This window comes from Myodes glareolus, chromosome 4 (genome assembly GCF_982192425.1).
Source record: "Myodes glareolus chromosome 4, mMyoGla1.1, whole genome shotgun sequence".
Lineage (NCBI taxonomy): Eukaryota > Metazoa > Chordata > Mammalia > Rodentia > Cricetidae > Myodes > Myodes glareolus.
Window position 1 is genome coordinate 872577 of NC_142029.1, and position 23541 is coordinate 896117.

The window sequence follows — 23541 nt, forward strand, 5'->3', positions numbered from 1 at the left end:
AGTTCCAGGACAGGCACCAAAGCTACACAGAGAAACCTTGTATTAAAAAACAAACAAAACAAAACAAAACAAAACAAAAGGGTTGGGAATGCAGCTAAGCAAGACACTACTTGCCGAGAATGAATGTCCTGGGCTCTAGGTTCAACCCCAGAACCCCAAAACAAACTAAAACAAAAACTTGAACCTTGTACTTCTCCTCCTTCATTACCCTTATATATGGAAAATAGTGCAATTTGCCAAAAATAAAAAGGGGAAAAGAGTTTTATGTAACTTTACTGAAATATGCTTGACAGAGGCATTATTTTATTTCACTTTACGTGAGTGGGTGGTTTGCCTGCAAGTATATCTATGCAACGCATGTGTGCCTGGTGCCAGTGGAGGCTGGAAGCGGACAGCAGAGCTCCTAGAAATGTAGTAACAAGTAATTGTGAACCACTACATGGGTGCTGGGAATCAAATTTAGGTCCTCTAGAAGAGCATCTGGTACTCTTAACCACCGAGCCATTTCTCCAGCCCTAGAGAGGTATTCTTCACTGACAGACGTGTGTCACCTTCTATGTATCTCCCCACCCTGTCCCCTTAAGCCTACCCAGGTGCTCCTAAATGCAGCGGGAAGACACTGGAGTCATAAGGCAGATCGGGCTGGTATTTCCCCTTTCTAGGTCCTTCCAGGCCCTGAGAGTTGAGGCTTGCATGCTTCTGGGATATAGTGAAGGAACAGGAAGGGAACACAGACCTCTGTGCTGGCTCGGGGACTGGGTCGATGGGTCACTGGTAGGAGAGGGATAGTCTGCAGACCACCGTCTAGCACCACGGCTGTGGGTGTCACTCACCAGAACGGCCATCTGAACCATATCAGGCTGCTGAAGGAACTGAGAGTCCACCGTGGGCCAGGCCTGCAGCATCACACCAGTATCCCAGGCATAGTGGTCACAGAGCTTGCTTGGTACCAGTGCCAGGCCTGCAACACAAGGCACAGAGACAGAAGTCAGGCCGCTCTGAACACACAGAGGGCTCATGAACAGGAGCAAGGCTGCCCTTGGCTTCGAGCCTTCTGAGGAAGCTCGGGATGCCACAACGTGACTCTTTCCACGAGGCTGCAGACCGGCCACTCTGAGGGGTGCTACTGCTTTTTGTTCTGTTGGCTTCTGTCTTGGGTTCTTGTGCCAGTATCAGAGATTTCTTTTAAAACTTTTTCCAATTTGACATTCTTGTGACTTATGGCTGATCAGTGGGGTAGAAATGAAGACTGCGTGGAGCCTGAGAACCAAGCGGTACTCTGGTGCCCAGGGAGGAGCTGACCTCTTCCCACAGCTGGTCTGTGACCCCGTGTTCCACGCAGCCTTTCTATAAAAAGCACACAGAGATGTGAAGATGGGTGGACATGGTACTCTGAAATGAGCGGGAAAACAAGACTGCTGATGTTCTGGGGAAGGAATGTCTTCCTGAGAACTGGCCCCTAAGTACAGGCTGTCTTCACAGCTTCTCCTGTCACAAGTCTTTGATCTTTGGTATCAAAACCTTGTCTGGTCCTTTTCCACATAGAGTGCACTGGACAGAAGGATGTCCTCAGCCCTCGTGAGAACTTAGCTCTCTCACCCTACTACATACTCTAGCTTCCGGTTCAGGGGAGGCCACACGAAGGTGGTCAGGTATAAAGCCTCTCAAGGCTTCTTCCAGAGAGTGCAGGTGCTTCTTCCTTCTGTCTTTAGGGCTAGGAATGGACCCTTCAGACATGCTAAGTATATGCTCCACCACTAATATATACCTCAAGATCCCCCTTTTCTTTCTTAAAATATTTATTTTTATTTTATACGTATTAGTGTTTTTGCCTTCATGTGTGCTGTGAGGGTGTCGGACACTCTGGAACTGGAGTCACAGAGAGTTGTGAGCTGCCATGTGGTTGCTGGAAATTGAATCCAGGTCCTCAAGAGTAGTCAGTGCTCTCAACCTCTGAGCCATCTCTTCAGCCCCCCCTTTTTCTTTCAAAAACACTGTTTTACAGGGTTCCACAAGAAGCAGTTATTGCTTTTATACATATGTGTGTGTTACAGTTGTGCTGGTGACGAGCCTGGGCTTTGCACATGCTAGGCAAGTGCTCCACCATGCGACACTCATAGCTCTCCTGTAATTGGAAAAGATATCGAAGTATAGAGTTTGTCCCGTACTGTGAAATCAGTTCAAGAATTTTCTTTTGGTTTCTTTGAAAGGTTTCATTTTCCTTCCTATTTAACTTTCAAATTTAGTAGTAATCTATTTTGTATATAATATAAAAATTATCTTCAAAATCACAAAGCAAACTTTCCAAACTAAGTTTGTGTACATAAAGCTTCCTTCCTTATTGATTTGTAGTCTTTCCTACAAAGTATCATTATACTGGGACTGATTTGGTAGCATGAACACTGTCCAGAGTCTGACATCAGCACTGCATACACACACAGGATCAGCCTTACTCAGCCACGTGTTAGTAATCGCTGGCTTGTGCCCACCACAAGCTCCCCGTCTTCTCACAGACCTTAGGTGAGCCTGGGCTGTGGACCAGCCACTGACAGCGCCAACGCATTCTACCCCTCTGGTCTCTGCCTCGACTCTGGCACATTCATTCATTGTAGCTTTTTAAGTTTTCCTATCTGACACTCAGGTGATCCTGTATTGCCAGGTACTGGCAGGGAAGTGAAGACTCCTTAGAGCCAAAGTACAGAACATGACCTCCCCCTGGTGCCCAGCTGGCCCTAGCCTGAGCTGTTGTACTTCTCAATGGTCTTAATGGTCTTTTGGCCAATGCAGAGAAGATTCCAACTTCTTCCTTCTCTAAAAGTAAGATGGAGGCCACCAAAGACAGATAATCATGTCTTTCTTTGCTGAGCTGGCGGCGGTTTGTCCTGTGACCCAGATGTAATGGGAAGGTTTCCAAAACCCCCCTATGGAAGTCATACAGAATGGCTAGGAGATGAAACGTTCTGGACAGAAGCTGTTACACATTCCACTAAAACACAAGGAAGCCCAGACTTCCTGGCGTAATCAGGATGCTTATTTATAGGTACAGTGCTTCACCAGGCTTTCCCTGGATGGTGCGGCTCGGCTGCAGGGGGCGGAGCTCGGGGCCCTGCATATGTGCAAGTTTTTGTCACTTTGCTCTTTTAAGTGAAAATACCCAGCGTGTGCATGGCAAACACAACAACAAAGCCAAGGTGACAGGTCAAACAGGGAAGGTCTGGGTGCCGAGATAAGCACCGAGGCTCTGGCATGCAGGGCTACCACGCAGGGCCAGCTGCACCCTTTCCATCCCCACCTCTGGAGAGCTGACGAGAGGACAGGACGCCAGGCTGCCTTGGTGGCCCACAGTGGTTGCTGAGCATCTGGGGGAGGGGGGGGCATAGTTTCTGTGTATGGCAGCCCTCTCCGGGTGGTGTTCTTGGGCCTGTCTCTAGTCTCATCTCCCCATCCTTGTCTGTGTTAGCTACTTCCACTGAGTTCGCCAGGAGGGCCTGAACCTATGCTGACACTGATTACAGCGTCCTTGGCAATGTCAAGAAAATGCACAGGAAGCAAGGCCACTTCACGCTGACCTTTCCCAGAGACATGAATTTGCTCGCATGCTTTTGGAAGAACAACATCCCCATTGCATCAGAGGCTGGGGTGTGGCTCAGTGGCGGAGCTGGCAGAGCACATACTTAGCGAGCACAAAGCTGGACTCGATTTCTAACACCAGAAACTAACGATAAACATACAAAACAACAACAGCAAACCCGAAACAAAAACAATCAGAGGACCTGGTGGAATGGAGACTCGGTGTCTGGATGAACATCTGTAGAAGTGGCTTGGATAACAAAATAGATACAATCTGAACTCAACTCATGAGTTCACAATGAAGACAGGGATGGGTGGATAAGGTAAAAGTGTTCGTTAATCAAGCTCTATGATCTGAGTTTGGATGCCCAGAAGTGATATAAAAATTGGACACAGCAGCACAAGCATCTGTAGTCCAAGATGCTGCTATAGGGACACAGAAGGCAAACACCAGGACATTTCTAGTAGCTCTTGGGCCTGCGAGCCTGGCTTACACAGTGGTTAATACCTGTCTCAAAACAAAGTAGAAAGATGAGGACCAACACCCAAAGGTTGTCCTCCGACCTTCACAAAACACACATACACACACACACACACACACACACACACACACACACACACACACCACAGAGTGAGCAGCTGAACCCTCAAGGGACGAAGAGCACTCTGATTAAGACATTTACTGAGCTACACCAACAATGACCAATGAGAGGCTTGGGCAAATGCTCGTCAGTAGTAACTAGTTAGACAAGGACCCTCTTACGTACCTGCCCAGAGCTCTGAGGTTATGTGAGGAGCCATGGGGGCAGCCATCACCAGCAGGGCACACAGAGCATCCTCAAACTCAGGGCTGTGGAGAACCACCCTCTCAGAGGCTTGCTAGGGAAGAGGAAGGAACGTTTAGGACTGGGGTACAAAATAAGCAGGGGTAGGACAGACCATGAATGAAGTAGAATCTGGAGGCTCAGCAGGTGGGAGAAACATTCTTTATTACTGCTTTGTTTAGGTCAAAGGATTCCTCAGAGTCTCATACTCAGTCCTCACAACTGCCCTTCAAGAGCAGGATTTGTTCCTCATCTGACGGAGGACGAGGCTAAGCCTCAGAAAGGGAGGAAAACTGTTCTGGGAACAAGGTCAGAACTTGGAAGCACTCGGCAAGGTTCCCTGTGTGTTGTGGCCCAGGGGACAATGCAGAGAACTGTTGCCTGAGGTTTTCCTGTGGAACACCAGGGTGTAGGTTCTCTCTGTCCACAATTATTGACAAGTTCTTCCTTAGCAGGAAAGACTGGAGACACATGTAGTGAAGTGGTGAGGGACTGAAAGGGATGGCTCTTTTTATCACTGGGAGCAACAACTCAGCTCCATCGAGGTTGACCAAATACAAATATTAACAATGCCACAATGCCAAGGAAGCAGCCTGACACGCTCAGGAAATCAGCAGTAGGGGATTAGGGTTAGAACAGAGAGAGGCCTAAGCCTGGCCCTGGCTTTGCTACTACTCATTCAGACACGACATCTAACCTCCGGGCCTCTAGGTTGTGTCACAAAAGACTGGAGATAAAAAAGGCTTTAAGCTAGGAGGCAGAAGCAGGAAGATCATCATAAGTCAAAGGCCAGCCTACGCTATGTAGTAAGACCCTGTCTCAGAAAAATAAACAGCTTTGCTCAGACAACCTTTAGAACCTTGGGGCTAGAGAGATGGCTCAGAGGTTAAGAGCACAGGCCGTTCTTCCAGGTTCTGAGTTCAACTCCCAGCAACCACATGGCAGCTCACAACCATCTATAATAAGATCTGGCGCCCTCTTCTGGCCTGCAGGCACACATGCAGACAGAACACTGCAGACATAATAAATAAATAAATCTTTATCCTTGAAGCAGTATGATGGAATTGTGACCAAGGAGGACAGAACGTTCCTATCCCAGCACTTTCCCCTCCCTCCTCAGTTACTGAGTCGGGCCCAGGTACTTACCAAGAGGGCACTGCTGAGTCCCATCAGCTGAGAAACTGCAGAATTCAGCGCAAAGTCCTCTGTGAAATGGGTGGTCACCTGTTGGCAAAAAATTGATTTTTACTCACTTTTTTCAGAAATTCCTTTTAGCTTTCCAGAAGAAAACTGAATGATAAAAAGAAGCTAACTGAATATAACAAAAGATACTTATAAATACATTTATTGTCTTAAATATGCCTAGATTTTATGAGCACAAGGACTTTTAAATTCAAAGTCAATGTTTCTACCATTAAAACTGCCTCTCTTTCCACATCTGAGACCGTGTTGCTTCCCACAACAGAGGCTTAAGGAGACAATGCCGGTTGCTTGAGCAGGCGGCAGTTGACAAGCGGCATAAAGACAACAATGGATAAAGCAGGCCATACAGATCACTGTAAAGCGCTCATCTAGCCCTAGCGGGAGCGAGGCCTGAAGCTAGATTCCTCACCACTGCAGAAAAGAAAATAACACACCTTTGAGATGCCAAGAGTTTCCAGCTGTTGAAACAACTCATCAATGATCTGGCCTATGCTCCAGAGAGAACATGCAAGGTATGACAGCAATAATTTGGCACCACTCAGATGCCCAGAGTCACATGGTGACTCCCTCTATACAGACAATGGAAATAAAGTTGAAGAAATGCCATCAGACAGGCATGCTAGACTAAGAGCCACTCGATCAGGTCACAAAAACAAACAGAAATCCTGCCATGCCATTAATGTCATCCGAGCTACAGTCCAGGCAAGAAGTGGCCTCGGATGACTTCACAGGCTTGAACCAGCACCTTTCCCTTTTTAATTCAGGGAGGAACCCAGGTGCTGGCACGCTCTACCACCAACCTACATCCAACCCTGAATTAACAAGTGAAAAAAATCAGCCCAAGAAAAATTTGTGTTATCAGATACCCATGAAAAATAACCTTGTATTTAGAGAAATTAACCTAAAACAAGTCCTTTGGAAACTGTGTACCAAAGTAACCAAGAGGACAAACTGATGAGTTCAGGGAGCTTGGATCCCAGTCTGTGCTCAGTTCCTCATTAGCTGTAGGATTCTAAGCAAGACATCTGACCTGCCTGGGTCTTAAACTCATCTATAAAACGAGAAGGTATTTTATGGTATTCTGTTTCTTTCAACTCTGCACCCCTGTTAACACAATGTGCCATGTCTCATCAGAGATTGGTTTCATCTGCAGGTCAACTCCAGACACTCAGGAAATAGGTGGCTTCCTAGGTCATGGTGGAAGAAGGTGACAGGTTGAGAGGGACAGCCATTAGGAAGTCTCAGTAAAACGGCAAAAAACAGTCACAGCAGTTAATCAAGGCATCAGGTCTACCTCACAAAGACAGAGACCCACGGAGCCCTCGGGGTGTGCAGGCTGCACAGACCACCGGGCAAGGGCTCCCTCAGAGTGAGCAGTGACAGTTACCCAAGGTCCGTGGGTTCTGACCTGAGCTATGACGGCGTTTTTGTACTCCCAGAGGCCTCGGGCCTTGGTTTTCTCCTTGCTGTTCAGCAGCTGAGGTTGGGGGACTGACCCAGAGGTCCTGGCCTCAATGAATCGCGTCGTCAGGGACCACAGTCGCTGCTGCCATCTCAGTACCCCAGGGAGAGCATCCGCTGCGTTTTGTGGCGATCAAGAAGACAAAGAAGGAGTACTGGTAAGAAGGAGCGAGAAGAGCCCCATGGTCCTTCCAGAATCCTCCCTAACCCTAACCCCTGTTGCTCTCCCTGATATTCTGAGCCTGAGGGATGGGCATCAGCACCCTGCCTTCTGGTCAGCAAGCTTACTCTCACAGACATGCCTCGGGGCCAAAAGCGTACTCAAGATAGCTGCCAATGCTAGGGACGCTGGGATCTCATGAGGACAGGGAGCAGTGGCAGTGGTTGTACAACATGCTTGGGAACAGCCTTGTGGCACAGGGTGAGGTCAGCTAACAACCCTTCACCTTGCCGGAGGTGTGTGTATCACCGAGTCTAGTGGTTAGACAGTGGTTGCTCTGACCTGGAGAAGCAGAACAGTACACTTGGTCCTGGGTCATACAGTTGATCAAATAAGTGGGGGTACAGATTCCTGAACCCCGTGGCCACTGGGTTGGGTATTCTCAAGGGACAGCTGGAGGCTGTCTCATATCTGTGAGAAGCAGATACAGGGCCCTGCCCAGTAGGGATGTGAAAGCTGAGCCGGTGCCTACACTGCTCTGTATGTCCCGCCTGTTACTCCAGGCAGTTTGTCAGGGTGGTATCTGTCGCCACTGTCCAGACCCACTGCCACAAGACGTAGTGAGAAAACCAGACAATTCTGAGATAAAACGGATTCCTTCCATAGCCATCGGCTTTCACTTCCACATCCGCATCCACGCAGATCTCAAGGGCAAAATGAAAGCTTTGGAAAGACAAATCTCCTGGGGGAAGTGAAGCTAGCAGGGAGGGGCTGATGTTACCCATGATCCCAGGATCCAGGCATCATGTTGGTGAGGGAGGAGAACTCTGTTCTAGAGAAAACTTTCAGGGAGTGTGGAAAGAAGGGTTGCCTCTGCAGCTCAGCAGGCCTAGGTAAGCGCAGGGGGTTGGTCTTCAAGGAAACAGCTGTCCAGAGACCACATTATAATCAGCACAGAGCTTGCGCTGGGCCCCACTGCCAGCAAGTGTAGGGGGAGGAGTGGGGATTGTGCATACGCAGTGGGAACCCCCTTTCCTCTCCCCCACCTAGGGAACCTGAGGCCTCTGAACAATGGAAAGCTAGGGTCTTAGAGTGGGACAGAAGGCTGGACAAGATGACTTCTAGAATTCATCACTACTGTTTCCAGTAAGACATTTTCGTCCTCGGTTCTTTCAGAGTTCAGGGCAGACCTCAGAGGAAACAGGCAGCCGACGGAAGGAGACTCACTCTTTACATCCCACAAGATGTCCTTCTCGGGAGGGGCTGCAAAGAGGATGTAGAGCCGGATCGTGTCAACTCCATACTGAGACACAATCTCCTCGGGGTCCACCCCATTGTGTTTGGACTTGCTCATCTTCTCCCATGTCACCTCTAACTTCTCTTTTGTTTTTGCACATACAGGAGTAGGACCTAGGAGCCAAAAGAATACTTAGAACAATGCACGATTCAGAATGGGTCCCGAACAGGGAGCTCAGGAAAGCAGAGCTGCTCTTAGTGTGTCAAGGAAGTGGGCAGGGTGGAGGTCCTATATTCTGAGCTGTGCTTCAAGGCCTTGTGGGAAAAGGTCCTGGAAGACTCCAGATTCTGAGTTCGAGGCTCTGTCCAGCAATGGACTGTCAAATGAGGCTGGACAAGGAGGAATGCCCAAGCAAACACTATGTTACACAGGTTGGGGCTTGCTAGAAGGGGATAACCAGTCCCGGGAGCAGCCTGCAGAGGCCTGACCAGGACCTGTCTTAGCCTCTGCACCCAGCTGGTTTCTTAAGAGCTCCTGAACCTGGCCTTGGTTCTTACTTGTTCCAGCCAGACTGGGCCCACCTTACCTGTGAAGTCTATATCCTCCTTCTTCAGACACAGTCCAGATGGAAGGCGGAATGTCTGTCCCTTGATAAGGCCTTGGGCTAGCAGCTTATGGAAAGGCTCCCTGAGGAAGGATCACAGGGGGAAAAGGGTGTATGTGGGGCAACAAGGACACAAGGTATCCAGAAGTCATCTCTATAGACCACACCTGAAAGTAGGCTCCTTGGATGCAGTGGTAACACTAAGTTAAGTTAAGCTCAGATCCACTTTCCAGAGGTGAAGAAGAAAACACTGGTCTCAGGTCTGGAAAGCCTATGAGCCACAAAAGCCACCTACTTGCTCTGGGTGTCCAGTATACCAACCTAGAACATGGGGGCAAAAGAAATTTGTCTCAAGGTGTCAATGGGAACCAAATGACTGCATGAAAATATGCATCACACAGTGCCAGCTGCCCATCAGGCCCAGCACAGAAGGGCCTGGAGTACTGAAGGCTGTCTTTGTAAAGGATGCTTACTATTCCCCTCAACATAGCACATGCTTAGATCCTTTTAAAGTTTAAAAATGACAAGCTGGGCAGGAATAGATCACTTCTGTTAAAATCTAAATATTATCTACTTTTTTGTGGTAGTTTGAGTAAAAATGGTCCCCACAGGCCAATAGGAGTGGTACAATTAGGAGGTGTGGCCATGTTTGAGTAGGCGTGGCCTTTTTGGAGGAGGTGTGTCACTGGGACCAGGCTTTGAGGTTTCAGAAGCTCAAGCCAAGCCTGTAGTTCATTTTCACTTCCTGCTGTCTGTCAATCCAGATGTAGGATGTTGTGGAACAGTCCTTTACACTGAGTGAAGATGTGTCACTGTGGCTGGCTTAACAGAGAGCTGAAAGGTCATTAGCTAGGCAGGAAGAGGTTAGGAGGGACTTCTGGGGACAGAGAGCGCTGGGAAAAAGAAATGAGGAGTTGCCAGTCAGGTGGAGAGAGAGCAAGACATGCAGGAGGAGAGGTAAAAGCCACAAGTCATGTGGCAACACATAGATGAATAGATATGGGTTAATTTAAGTTATAAGAACTAGTCAGAAATAAGCCTAAGCTAAGGCTGAGCTTTCATAATCAATTAAAAGTCTCCAGGTCATTGTTGGTGAGCTGGTGGCTCAAAAGAATGTCCAGTCATAGCAGAACTCTCAGCTCCTTCTCCAACGCCATGTCTGCCTGCACGCCACCATGTTTCACACCATGATAGCAATGAACTGAACCTCTGGAACTATAAGCCAGCCCCAATTAGATGTTTTCCTTATGGTCAAGGTGTCTTCTCACAGCGATAGAATCCCTCAGACACTGTTCTTCCTGGCACACTTCAGTCTACAGCAGCAGCTATCAATGGTTGGGTGTGTCTCAGTTACTTTTTTGTATTGCCATGACAAAAGCATGACTAAGCAATTTATAAAAGAAAGCATTTAATTTGGGGCTCATGATTCTAGAGGGTTAGAGTCCATGACATCATAGTGAGAAACAGTAGCAGGCAGGCGTAGTGGGTCCTGCAGAAGAACAGCCAACACTCATAATTGCTGAATTCATTGGTCTAGGTCTGTCCTCACACACGCCTTGTCTGGCAAGGTCTCACTAGTAGCCCTGGCTGGACTTGAACTCTCTTGTATATTAGATTGGCATTGAACTCACAGAGATCTGCCTGCCTCTTCCCCCTTGATGCTGAGATTAAATACATGCACCACCACCCTTACCGCAATGGTTTTATTCTTAAGAACCACTGAATTCTTTTTTTTTCCCCATTTCATTTTGTTTTGTAAGAATCTGCCCAATTCTATTTTGATGCATTTGAGCAAGTAATTCCAGACACCATCCTATGCGGAATATCTGGTGCTGCTCTGGATAGCAAGATGATGTCCATTTACACATGCCTTCCAACATCCTAGTTCTGGGGGGCAGGGCAGGTGGGGGAACCTCTACTCAGGGAATCAGAAATTCAGCAATCTAAATGGACCCAACATGCTACAGCCCTGTTAGCCTTGCAGGTTAATTTCACAGGATCTTTTACTTTATATTCAAAGTCATCTGATTTAGGTGGGTAGTGATCTAAGTGAGTCCCACAAAGGTCCCTGTCTAACAGCTGTGGGCAGTTACAAAGAGGAGAACATTTTCTAGTAGATTCAGGAGGGCAGATAGAGCAGCCATGAGATTGAGAGGGATGAGGACCATAAACAAAAGATTCCTGGCCTTTGTGTATGTCAATCCTGTACCGCACCACAATCTCAAGGTCCAAATGCTAAAACATGCTTTGCCTGAGATACAGCCCACCTTCCTGCTCTCAACTCTTCTAAATGAGCATGAGAGAGAGAGAGAGAGAGACAGAGAGACAGACAGAGAGACAGAGAGACAGAGAGAGAGAGACAGAGAGACAGAGAGAGAGAGAGAGAGAATATGCACAGGGATATACAGAAGCAATGGTGGGAGATGGGGTCCATTTACAAAAGTGAAAAAAAATCTAGTAAAATCAACATTAAAATATAAATGCTGAGTATCATGTTTGTGAGGTTCATTCAAATGACTGTATTAGCTGATGTCACAGGACCAAATGAGCAAGCTACTGTGTCAAAATAGAAGAGATTCCTCTATGTGTGCACAAAAGGCACCAAGCTCAAAAACAGATTTTGTTTAAATTTTTTGAAGATTTATTTCATTGTTTTAGTGCGAAGGTTTTGATCACATGTATGTATATGCACCATGGTCATGCCTGGTGCCCAGGGAGGTTAGAAGAGGGCAATAGATTCCCCGGAACTGAGTCACATATAGTTGTAAGCCATAATGTGAGTGCTGGGAATCAAATCCAGGTTCTCTGCAACAGCAACCAGTGCTTTTAATCACTTCATCTCTTCGATCGATCTGTTTGCTTTTTGAGAAAGGGTCTCATTCTGCATTCCAGGCTAGCCTCAAACTCAAGTAGCTCACTTGGCTTTAAATTCCTTTGCATCCACAGCAACTAGTAAAACCGCACTGAAAGCACCCTTGTGTGAATTTACAGAGATCACCCATCCTCTGCTTTAGCCCCTTGTAATAAGGACCATTCTCTTACTCTCTTCTCTGGTCCCAGGGCACCAAGCCCAGGTGATGGTAGCCTGCTTTAAAACATAAATCTTATAGCCAAAGAGGTGAGACCCAGAGGGACGGTGGGATGGACAGTGGGATGCAAGATGGAGGGACTGGGTATGCACTGCTGCTCAGCCTGAGCCATCCTCGCCTTCCAGCATGGTGCATCTGGACTTTAAGCTAACTATGAAGCAACACTGGGAGGATTTAAAACAGAGAAAAAATGCACAACTACTTGTTGGAACGCAGTCCAGGAATGGAGCTGTGTGAGAAGAATTCTGAATGCTGGAATTATTCTTTGAATGTGCTTTCGTGCTTCTCCCATGTGTAGTGGATAGGAGTGAGTTTACTTCAGCTGTTATTGACATATGCCTCTGTCTTAGTCGGGGTTTCTATTGCTGTGAAGAGCCACATGGCCATGGCAGCTCTTATAAAGGAAAACATTTACAGTTCAGAGGTTCAGTATGGCAGGGAGCGTGGCAGCATGCAGGCAGACATGGTGCCGGAGTAGTAGCTGAGGGTCCTACATCTTGCAGGCAACGGGAAGTCAACTAAGATACTGGGTGGTATCATGAGCATAGGACACCTTAAAGCCTGCCTCCACAATGACATCCTTCCTCCAACAAGGCCATACCCACTCCAACAAAGCCACACCTCCCAACAGTGCCACTCTCTATGAGATTATGAAGTTGATTACATTCAAACTACCACAGCCTCTAAGGAAAAACATGTTTTTGTCACGTGTGGCTTGTCCTTGGGATGGTACACTTTATTCAGGTGACCGATCTTAATTCTCTGAGCATAAACTGTCTGACGCCCTGAATAAAGCTGGCTACTGCATGGGACTTTAGTGTGCCTCATTTTTAGTGCTCCCCCTCCCAAACTGTCACACAGAGGCAAACAGGTACTATCTTAAAACAAACAGGTACTGCTGTGATAAAACACCATGGTTGAAAGCAACTTGCAAGGGAAGGAAAAAGTTTATTTCACTTACACAGCCACACCACAGCCCATCAATGATGAAGTCAAGGAAAGAACCTGGAGGCAGAAACTAAAGCAGATACTGTAGAGGGAAGCTGATTATTGACTTGCCCAGCCTGCTTTCTCATACCATCTAAGATGCCCCTGCCCAGGGATGGCACAAAGCACAGGGGGTGGGACCCTTCCACACCAATCATTACTCAAAAAAAAAAAAAATGCCCTATATCCTTATCTATGGATCAATCTTACAGAGGCATTTTCTCAATTAAGATTTCCTCTTCCGGGCTGGAGAGATGGTTCAGTGGTCCAAAGGATCCTGATTCAATTACCAGCACACACATGCCAGCTCATAACTGTAACTCCAGTTCCAGGGGATCCTACACCATCACACAGACATACATACAGGCAAAACACTGGTGCACATTAAATACATCTTTAAAAAGAGAGAGAGAGAGAGAGAGAGAGAGAGAGAGAGAGAGAGATTTCCTCTTCCCAGATATGTCAAGGTTTGCGTCAAGCTGACAAGAACCAACCAGCACAGTCCTTGCAGAGCAGCGAAGGGCAGATGCAGACATGTTTAAGACCAACAGCAGACTAAGTAGTGCCCTACAGAGTAGGAACGCTGCCCGCAACACCAAGAGGTACCTCAGTGAGCTCCACATGGATGATCTGTGTATGCCCAATTGCATGGTTTTAGCACAAATCTGTCTCGTACTTAGTGTTGCTGTTACTGTCTCAGGTGCCAGCATCCCTTCAACAGGGTGTGAGGTTTCCTACTTTTCTTTCACACTGGGCATTGGTTTCTGTCACATTTAGGAGAAACTCAGGACCCGGGCATGGTGTCGCAAACCTTTAATTCCAGCACTAGGCAGGCAGAGGTAGGCAGATATCTCTGAGTTTGAGGCCAGCCTGGTCTATAGAACGAGTTCTAGAACAGCCTGAGCTACACAAAGAAACTTTGTCTCCAACAAACAAACAAACAAACAAACAGGAAAAAAAGAAACTCAGGGGTGTGAAAGTGTGGCTCAGTGATACAAAATATGCTTACCACACACAAAGCGATGGATTTACACCCAGTACCCCCAAAACATTTCTATGATGATTAAAATAAGTTGCATTAAGAATCAGGGGAACAGCTTAGGCAGTGGCGGCACACAGCTTTAATCCCAGCACTCGGGAAGCAGAGGCAAGTGGATCTCTCTGAGTTCAAGGCCAGCCTGGTCTACAGAGCAAGTTCCAGGACAGTCAGGGCTACACATAGAAACCCTGTCTCGAAGGAGAAAATAAAATAAAAAACACTCAGGGGAAAGGGCATACGGTAGCATACCTACAACCCCAGCTACTCAGAAGGCTGAGACAGGCCTGAGTTTGAGGCCAGTCTAGGTTATACAGTATGGTGTTTTATGAAAGGAAAACAAAAAAGACTTAAAGGTAGAGAGTTGGGATCTTTTTATTTATTATTCTTATTGGTATTTTGTTGTTTCATATAATCAAGTGACACACCACTGCCACCTTCTGGGAATATGCAGAATTGCAACTCACCAGTGAGCTCCTGAACCTGGCTAAGTTTGTAATCCTCTTTCTCTCTCCCTTCTCCCTCCCCTTCCCCCTCTCCCCTCTCTGTCTCTCTCCTTAGGCCTCTCCCTCTTTCTCTCTTCCCCTCTCCTCTGTGTTTAAATCAAATTGTCAAATGACAATTAGCACTCACAATGAAAGCACACCAGTCCTGGGTGGGTACAAGCTGATGGCACAGCCATGACATGTCTTCATGACCCAGCCACCTGTGCAAACACAGCCATGCAAACGGTATTAGTGTGGCCTCCACTGCCACCCGACTAGGTTGACTAGCAGAACCATCTACTTCTCTGTTTCAAAACTACTTCAAAGAGTTTCTGAATGAGGGCTCCAGGACGCCCACCCTGGCCCCTTTCCTCATAATGGGCAGGTGTACTGTGGAACAGGAATGTTCCAGGAGCAAGGCTCTGATAACAAATGTGTCTCAATTTCTGAAAGCTATGCTATGAGATCTCTGAAGTCCATCTGGACTCCAGCTTCTCGCAGTTGTAGTGCGGCAGGCACTGTCTCAGACAAGTATTTAGCACAGGGATGATCAAACTTGGCATGGGGAATGGGGTGGGAGCTGGAGAGAAGGCTCAGCAATTAAGAGCACTGTTTGCCCTTCCAGAGGACCCAGGTTCGATTCCTGGCACCCATATGGAAGCACACTGTCTTTAACTCCAGTTCCAGAGGATCCAAATGCCCTTTACCGGTCTTCAGGGCATGTACATGATGTAAGATGGTCATCTGTCTATGTGTTACTTTCATTGGTTAATAAAGAAACAGCCTTGGCTTGATAGGTCAGAACATAGGTGGGTGGAATAGACAGAACAGGATGCTGGGAAGAAGTCAATGAGGCAGATGCCATGGAACCAGCCGCCAGGTCAGACATGCTGAATCTTTCCCGGTAAGCCTCGTGGTGCTACACAGATTATTAGAAATGGGTTAATCAAGATGTGAGAATTAGCCCATAAGAGGCTGGAGATAATGGGCCAGGCAGTGTTTAAATGAATACAATTTGTGTGTTGTTATTTCGGGTGTAAAGCTAGCCATGCGAGAGCCAGACAGGATGAAAAGCAAGACTGTTTACCTCATCACTACATGTACATGTGTGGTGAACAGACATGCACACAGGCAAAACACTGACATACATAAAATTTCTAAGATACGGCATGAGTGCTGGTGGCCTGGCTGTGGTTCCCCAGGGCCCCAAGTCTCAGCAGTACTTCTGCAGATTTCTCCACACTAATCACACGTGCAAACACGGACTGAATGAATGTGCCTCTCCGATAAAAAGAGATGGCCTACTTTGACCAGGAGAGTGAGACTCCCGCACCCCTGATTCTTCTGCCTCAGCTGTCTCCTGATTCCTTCAACTGCACCTCTGGGGGCGGATTGTTTTCACTACACTGAAGCACAGTCTGTGTAAGCAGGAACACAGTGCTGAAATCCTCAGCAGGTCAGTCCAGGCTCCTCCACTAACTCAGAGATTGGGAACTCACTAAACTTAATCTACGTGCAAGTGCAGCTCACTAGAAAACTCAGAGTTACCATGGAAAGTGCAACAGCTACTCATTCAACACACATTCACTGGGTGCCTTCTAGGGTCTGGTGCAGAACTGGGCACTGAGGTGTAATGGTGGGGAGCTAATTGGTTTGCCATCACTACCCAATCTGTGCCGGACCCCTCCCAAGTGTAAGGAAGGAAAAGAATGTGGCCCTATTCAGAATGCCTTCTTCCAAATCCCATCCAGTTGTTTTCTGGGTCATTAAAAATGTCCTCTCTCCCCTCCTCTGTTCCTCCCAAGGGTTGCCCAGACAACAGACTTCTACTTCCTTATCAACATTGTTTCCCTAAACTGATACCTCCAGCCCCACTACAGGTCCGCACCCTTGGGATGTCTGTTAGCCTCCTGGGCTTCTTCATGGTCATGTGTTACACGGTACCTATAAGTACTGTAAGTGGGGGGCAGGAAAAACCATTTTGTGTTCAGGCCAGCAACTGACCTGCCAACTGCCCTCCTCCAAGGAGCAGCAAGACAGTCCTTGAAGACACTTTTGGTACCTAGCTCACAACAAATATTTAATAATATGAATGAACTAAATCAGGCTTATTCCAATGAATGAAGAAACTTCAACAGACGTAGGGACAACTTGGCAGGGTGAGGTAAAGTGGAAGCAAGAGGAGGATAAAAGGGAGGCACTAGGTGCCATGGCTCCTGGGTGTGGTGGTGGTGGGGGTTGCTGATAGGCATCTACTTCATACGGGAGCAGAGGTCAGTAGGGGTACCTATGTGCTCACAGAGGATGTCACAGAGGCGGGATCTGCCTAGACCTAGGAATCCTTCCCACCCTCCTACTCTTATAGGACCCAAGGGAAAGCTACAAAGGGGTGAAAGAATCTGGATCTCATTCTCCTGCCAGAAGGAAGCCACACCTGCCTTCATGAGGAATCCATTTACTTATTCATTCAATACTATTTGCATGACGACCGGGTGGAGCAATCTACAATGAGCGGGAGCGCTTATGGTCCAACAGGCCTCTTACAACATGCTCATAAAAAAACACAAACAGCACAAGGCAGGGCACTAAGTGACAGAAGGTGCAAGAGACACGGAGATAAAAAACGCTGCTGGACTTGGAACCCAGTCTCCTTGGAGATCACAGCACATCGCCACGTTCGTTACTCAGAGCCACAACTAGGACAGTATCCCCATGTACTCTTCTCACTTGCTCAACAGATGGCACTCAGGGACAACCCAGCGTAAGCAACTGCATTGTTCATTAATCTCAGTGACTGCACAGAAGAAACTCTAAACTGCCAGTGAAGGCTGAGAAAACTGGCCACCATGTTGGGCCTCCCTGCCTGAAAGGCTCTGATTCTCAGTCTTCTCCTGGCCCCTTCAACTGCACCCTGGAGGCAGATTATTTTCATCTACACGGACGCTTAGTCTGTGTAACATAGTCAGGAACACAATGCTGGAATCCTCACCATTTCCAGGTTAGTCCAGGCTCCGCCACTAATTCAGAAATTAGAATAACTGACACCTGCTGGGCACTGAGGCCACCTTTGTCCTACCTCTAAAGAAAGAAGGAAGACAAGAAGTAATCTCAGGAAATTCCAAGCATAGATTGACAGACTACAATAGGTGTCATTTCTATGAAAGCTGAAGATCTAGACAGCTGCTGCCTGCTACCCTGACTGGGCCAGGTGGCTGTTTATGCAGAACAAGACAGAAATCAAGTTGAGGCCGGCCTCACCCAGAATTACCAGAAACTTTCCTGGGTCTCCCTTTTGCAGGTTACATACTATGAATGACGGCTTTTAAAAGTTATTATGGCTAGGCAGTGCTAATGCATGCCTTTAATCCTAGCACTCAGGAGGCAGAGACAGGTGGAAATCTGCGAGTTCGAGGCCAGCCTGGTCTACAAAGCGAGTTCAGGACAGTCAGGGCTCTTTACCCAGAGAAGCCCTGCCTCAAATAACAACAACAACAACAACAACAATACTGTAATCACTGCAAAAACCTGGGCTGGGTGTGGTGGTACACACCTATAAATAATCCCAGCAATGAGAGAGGAAGAACAAGAGTTCTGGCCTGGGCCCGGTGGTGAGTTTAAAACAAAAACAAAAACAAAATCACATACACAAATTTCCATGTGACTGTGACAGTAACAGGACACAAGTCCCAGCTGGCAAATCTGTTTTCACAGATGTAAAATGCAAAGCAGACCAAGTTGCATAACTGGAACCACAAGCATTTTAACTAATTATCTCATGGGGCCCTAGTGCCCTTCTGATGCAGATCAGGTGTTTTTCACCCAGAGACATTAAGGTCTCTGGGGTAAGAAGCAGAAAGCCAGTTTCAGCACTCAGTTATACCCAGCACAATTTTCGTATGGTTGAGTTCAGACCCCAGACTGGCAGAGAGGGTGAAGGGCAGAGCTTCCAGCACCCTCATGCTGATGAAGCTTAATTTCTGTCTGCTTTACAGATAAACTGAAAGTTACAAATAATCTTTTGTTTGAGCAGGGCTAATCCTCCTGCCTTTACCCTTCAAGTAGCAGTACTCCAGGCATGTGCATAAGCCACACAGTTTTAACCCTAAAAGATTTTAAAATAGGGACAGAGAAGACGGCTCAGTGGGAGAAGACACTTGCCACCGAGCCTGAGGTGGCAAGGGCAGCCCCAGAACATAAAAGGTGAAAGAAGAGAACCAATCCCTGCAAACTGTCCTCTGAACCCCACAGAAACACTGTGGCAGGTGCACACACACGCGTGCACACACACACACGTGCACACACACACGCACGCACACACACGTGCATACATAAACTAAATACATAAATGCAACAAAAGCAGTTTAAATAGGTTCTCATTACGCAGTCCTGGATAGCCTAGAGCTCCATGATTCGTCTGCCTCTGCTCCCAGTGCTGCCATGTGCCAGCTCCCGGGTAAAAGTTAGTAGAGAAAATACATAGACAGCTGTCGACCCAAGATTTCAGTGTTAGGACCGATGCACCAGCTGTGGTGGCCACGCCTTTACTCCCAGCACTCGGGAGGCAGAGGCAAATGGATCTCTGAGTTCAAGGCTATCCTGAGCTACAGAGTGAGTTCTAGGACAGCCAGCGCTGCACAAAGAAACCCTGTCTCAAACAAACCAAACAACAAAGATGCACTCCCCTATCCTGCTAATAATAATAATAAATTAGAAAAATGAATGAATGCTTTAATAATTATGATATGCTATGCAGAAATAAAAAAGAATGAGAAATATATATGCTCTGATGAGGGGAAAAGCATCAAAATATTCCATTAAATCAAAAGACACATGTAATATATGTAATATTTACAAATGAGGGGTCAGGCTGGGCACTGTGGTACATGCCTGTAATCCCAGCACTTGGGAGATGGAGGCAAAAGAACCAGTTTAAGGTCATCTTCTATTACAAAGTAAGTTTAAACATAGACAATTTTTCCCTCTCCCCAAAAAGTGGACCACTAAGACACACATAAAAGGGGAAGACAAATAGAATATTTTTGTTCTGGAATATGAAAAGAAACAAAAGCCCAGGAAACGGATGGAAGGTGGGGGATGGGAGGAAAGGTACACTTCCTGTTCAACAGGATGGCCTGGGATCATCCTGTCAGCAGCGTGCACACTGAGAGTCTAAACTATTGTCCTAACAGAAAAGCAAGTGCAAAGGTCAGACCACGCATAAAACGCACCGCTTAAAATGTGCCATTGAGCTGGCAAAACCAAAACAAATAAATAAACAACAAAAAACCCAAACCTGCTCTCAAGCTCCCGAACACTCAGAAAGTACATTTAATTCAGCTGGTTCAGCTCTGAGGCATCTATGGGACCCGAGTAAGCATGACTTCTGAGCAGGGCAGGGGGCACAAAGACAGGAGATCTGGAGACCAAAACCCTCTGGTACAGAAGGAGCCACACGAGTAATAGGGAGCAGTTCCCGGTTGGTTAGCATAGGAAAGTCATTAAACCTCTCCTCTTTGTCTATCGTGATATAAGGAAAAAAAACTTTCCTGAGAATCTACAGACATAAGTTGATCTTGTTACGCTTCCCATACAGCCTCATGACTTAAAGGTGGGAAGAGAGAACTGGTTCCACGGAGTTGTCATCTGACTTCTGCATGCTGTGACGCAGGCGCCCTCCCCACATCATATGCAGACAATAATAATAGATATAGTGAAGTCAGAAGTGATAGATTCATAAAGAAAGTAATTAAAAATATTCTACAGGAGTTACCTGGGGAAGGATAGTGGAAAGGGGGCTTCTTGTGTGCACCAAGGTCAGTAATATAACATTCTACTTCCCACAGTGACCTTGGAAGCATGAGTGTTCATTTACTTTTTATTCTTTGGTATTTAGAAAAAGGGCCTTTCTATGTAGCCCAGGCTGGCCTCAGATCATGATCTTTTTGCCTCACATTCCCAAATGTGTTATATAATATATTAAATGTATTTTATGGAGGAAAAGCATGCACATATACCTGAGATAGTCTCTCTGTGTGACCTAAAACTCACATGAAGCTTGTTTCATTCCTGCCTTTGCCTCCTGAGCTCTAGGACCACAAAGTATGCCACCCCTTCATATATCTTTTGAATGCTATGAGGAACACATTATAGGTCAATGAAAAAAAAATCAGTGGATTTACAATGCTATCTTCTGCTCTGATACACAAGTATCAGGGTGACACATCAGGGAAGGATTCAGCCAAGCTTAGAAGCACAACTTGCACAGTGACAAATGTGTGAGACACTACAAAACCATAGAGCATCACAAGAGTCCTTTTCCTTCACAAGTAAAGTCAGATGCACTGGAAGCTGGACCTCATGCAAGCCCAAACTATCCCACAGCAAACTGAATGAAAAAAGGAAATGAGAAAGGAAAGGGACATGACCGCTCCTGGGAAGGTGGAGGAGAAAGTTTATTACAGACACACGGACGAGCACAGCCAGGGGCAGAGACCCCCAGGGGAGTCCAGAGTAGACATGACCAGACTGAGCTGTGCGTGTGCGAAAGGGGAAGGGAGAAAGGGAACCAGGTGCAGGAGTCAGGAGATCCAAAGATACAAAAAGAGAGTGGGTAACCAAAATGGTCAGATTGTACAGGGAAAAGCAACGCAGTCCCCAGGCTGGAGAGTTATGTGGGGGCAATGCCAGCTAAGAGGGCTCTGTAACAGGTAGGGGCTTATGGACTGCAGGAAGAACCGGGCAGCAAGGTCCGCTTTGATATGTTCCTCAGCCATTTTTCCCAGGGCTGAAACCTAACACAAATGATTAATAGAGTTTTGTGTAAATGGACCTCACATTGTAAAGGCCTACAATGGCTTCTAAAGTATATCTGAGAAGCAGAATGTTTCTATTCACAAATTTACTTTGATTCAGAACAGTTACTTGCTTCCAGTTGCTGCTTGTGAACAGAATTCTCTTTCAAAGTGCTACAAATGTTCACATGCACAGGCCTTGTACCTTGCGTGGGCAGTGCAATAGAGTCAACCCCACCGGCAAAGGTATGGGTGAGCCAGCCCTGATGTTGTGAGCATGGAAGAGTTCACCTGTTATGTGGCAGCATGGGTGGGAGGGAAATGTCCGGTGTCCCATGTCCCACATCCCCTCATCACCCCAGGCAGGTGGGAAAGCTAGCCCTGAGGTCATGAGAGCAGGAGAGCTGGCCCTGCCCCTTATCTACTGCAGCACTTGGGAGAGTGGCCCCTACGTCATGCCCGGGAGCTAATCCTCCTGGTGTAGGTAGGGAAGAGTTGAGAGAACTGATTTCACCTCTTGCTCGCTGCTGCAAGGGGTGAACTTGCCAGGGCAATGTAGGAGAGCGCACCCTGGTGGTAAGGACAATGGAGAGCTGGCAGGCTGACCAACCCTGCAGCTACCCAGGCCCAGAGCCAGAGTTATGGGTTGGCCCACCCCAATTTCCACCCATTTGTGATCCTGCAGACCCAAAGATGCTGGATCTCCACAGCACAGGGCAGCAGCAGGATAATCAAGAGAAGTTTCAGTGAGGGTCCAGCATTTATACAGCAGCAGAAACCAGAGGCCTCAACCAGACCCATGGCTCTTTGAAAAGAACACTACAAGTAAAGATACAGTATATGGACAAAAGGGTTTACTGTGTGACTCACTACGTCACGCTAAAGTTTCCGTGGTGAGGTTTTTCCACCCTTTTCTTTTTTTCCTTAAATTTTATTGGGGGGGGGCGTTGCAAGGGCAGAGGGCGGATATGCAGGGATGGGAAATGAATGGGATTGAGATGCATGATGTGAAAGACACAAAGAATAAATAAAAAGAAAGTTAAAAAAAAACCAAATTCTCACCTGTGCTTTACCATCTGTTGGTCATGGCAAAAATGACTAAAGAATCTTGCATAGAACAAGTGCATGACAGCGTGCTCCTTCCCTCCGATGTACAGGTCCACAGGCATCCAGAAGTCTGCCAGGGCTGAGCTGAAAGGGCTAGGAGAAAGATAAACAGGCATTTTACAACCTTCTGTGCCACAACCACATACATTAGACCTATTGTAATATGCATATGCCTCGAAAAGAATTACTGTCAGAAAAAAAGTGACTCTCTTATAAGAGAAAAACACATACAAAAGTGAGAAAAGAACCATTGTTGGCTGAGTCCATGAGTCGTTTGCTGACTTCTGCGCATGGTTCATGGCACACGCACATTCACAACACAATAAATAAATGTAATAAAAATGTAATTTTTGAGCTGCTGCTGCTGATGGCGCACATCTTTAATCCCAGTACTCAGAGGTAGAGACAGGTGGATCTCTCAATTCAAAGCCAGTCTGGCCTATAGAGTGAGTTTATGGACAACCAGGGCTATACAGAGAAACCCTGTCTCAAACAACCAAAAACCAAAACCAACCAACCAAACAAACAAAACAAACCAGTAATTTTTGTATAGAACAAGAATAAAAGAAAACAATACCAGCAACAAGGCATCACCACAGGATGTTTATCTGAATGGTGATCTTTAATTTTTATTATGGTTAGACAATAGAAATGTTTAGTTCTCACCAATAGAGGGCAACGGCAGCACTTACAACAAAAACTGGCATGGTAGTAAATGTTCATTTTAAAACAGAAATCCAGTCTGATTTTTAAAGGTACTTTGAAATAGCCAGCAAGAGTTTAAATATGGCTTACTGAAGGAATGAAATTTATAAAGGGCCTTTCATAAAATATCCCAGTAACTCCCTCATCTACTACATCTTGACCAACATGGTTTTACCAAAGGTCAAGCTTCCTCCTACTCCTAAAGTACACAGAGAGGAAAGGACTCTCCAGGTCCCCTATTTGTTGGCTGCTGCCTCGGGAAAGAGTCATCGTGGCTGGGAA

General features: G+C 46.7%; 1 protein-coding gene across 2 annotated transcripts in view; it reads right to left on the reverse strand.

The window, feature by feature from the left end:
• Lars2 (leucyl-tRNA synthetase 2, mitochondrial) overlaps positions 1 to 23541 on the reverse strand; it is a 94343-nt gene that overhangs the window by 2910 nt on the left and 67892 nt on the right. For both annotated transcript variants that reach the window (XM_048423324.3, XM_085689105.2), the window contains exons 14-20: positions 22510 to 22647; positions 9042 to 9142; positions 8446 to 8628; positions 7006 to 7175; positions 5541 to 5618; positions 4338 to 4449; positions 834 to 961 (exon numbers count right to left, since the gene is read on the reverse strand). In XM_048423324.3, coding sequence (XP_048279281.3) covers positions 834 to 961; positions 4338 to 4449; positions 5541 to 5618; positions 7006 to 7175; positions 8446 to 8628; positions 9042 to 9142; positions 22510 to 22647 — 910 coding nt within the window. The remainder of the gene's footprint in view (positions 1 to 833; positions 962 to 4337; positions 4450 to 5540; positions 5619 to 7005; positions 7176 to 8445; positions 8629 to 9041; positions 9143 to 22509; positions 22648 to 23541) is intronic.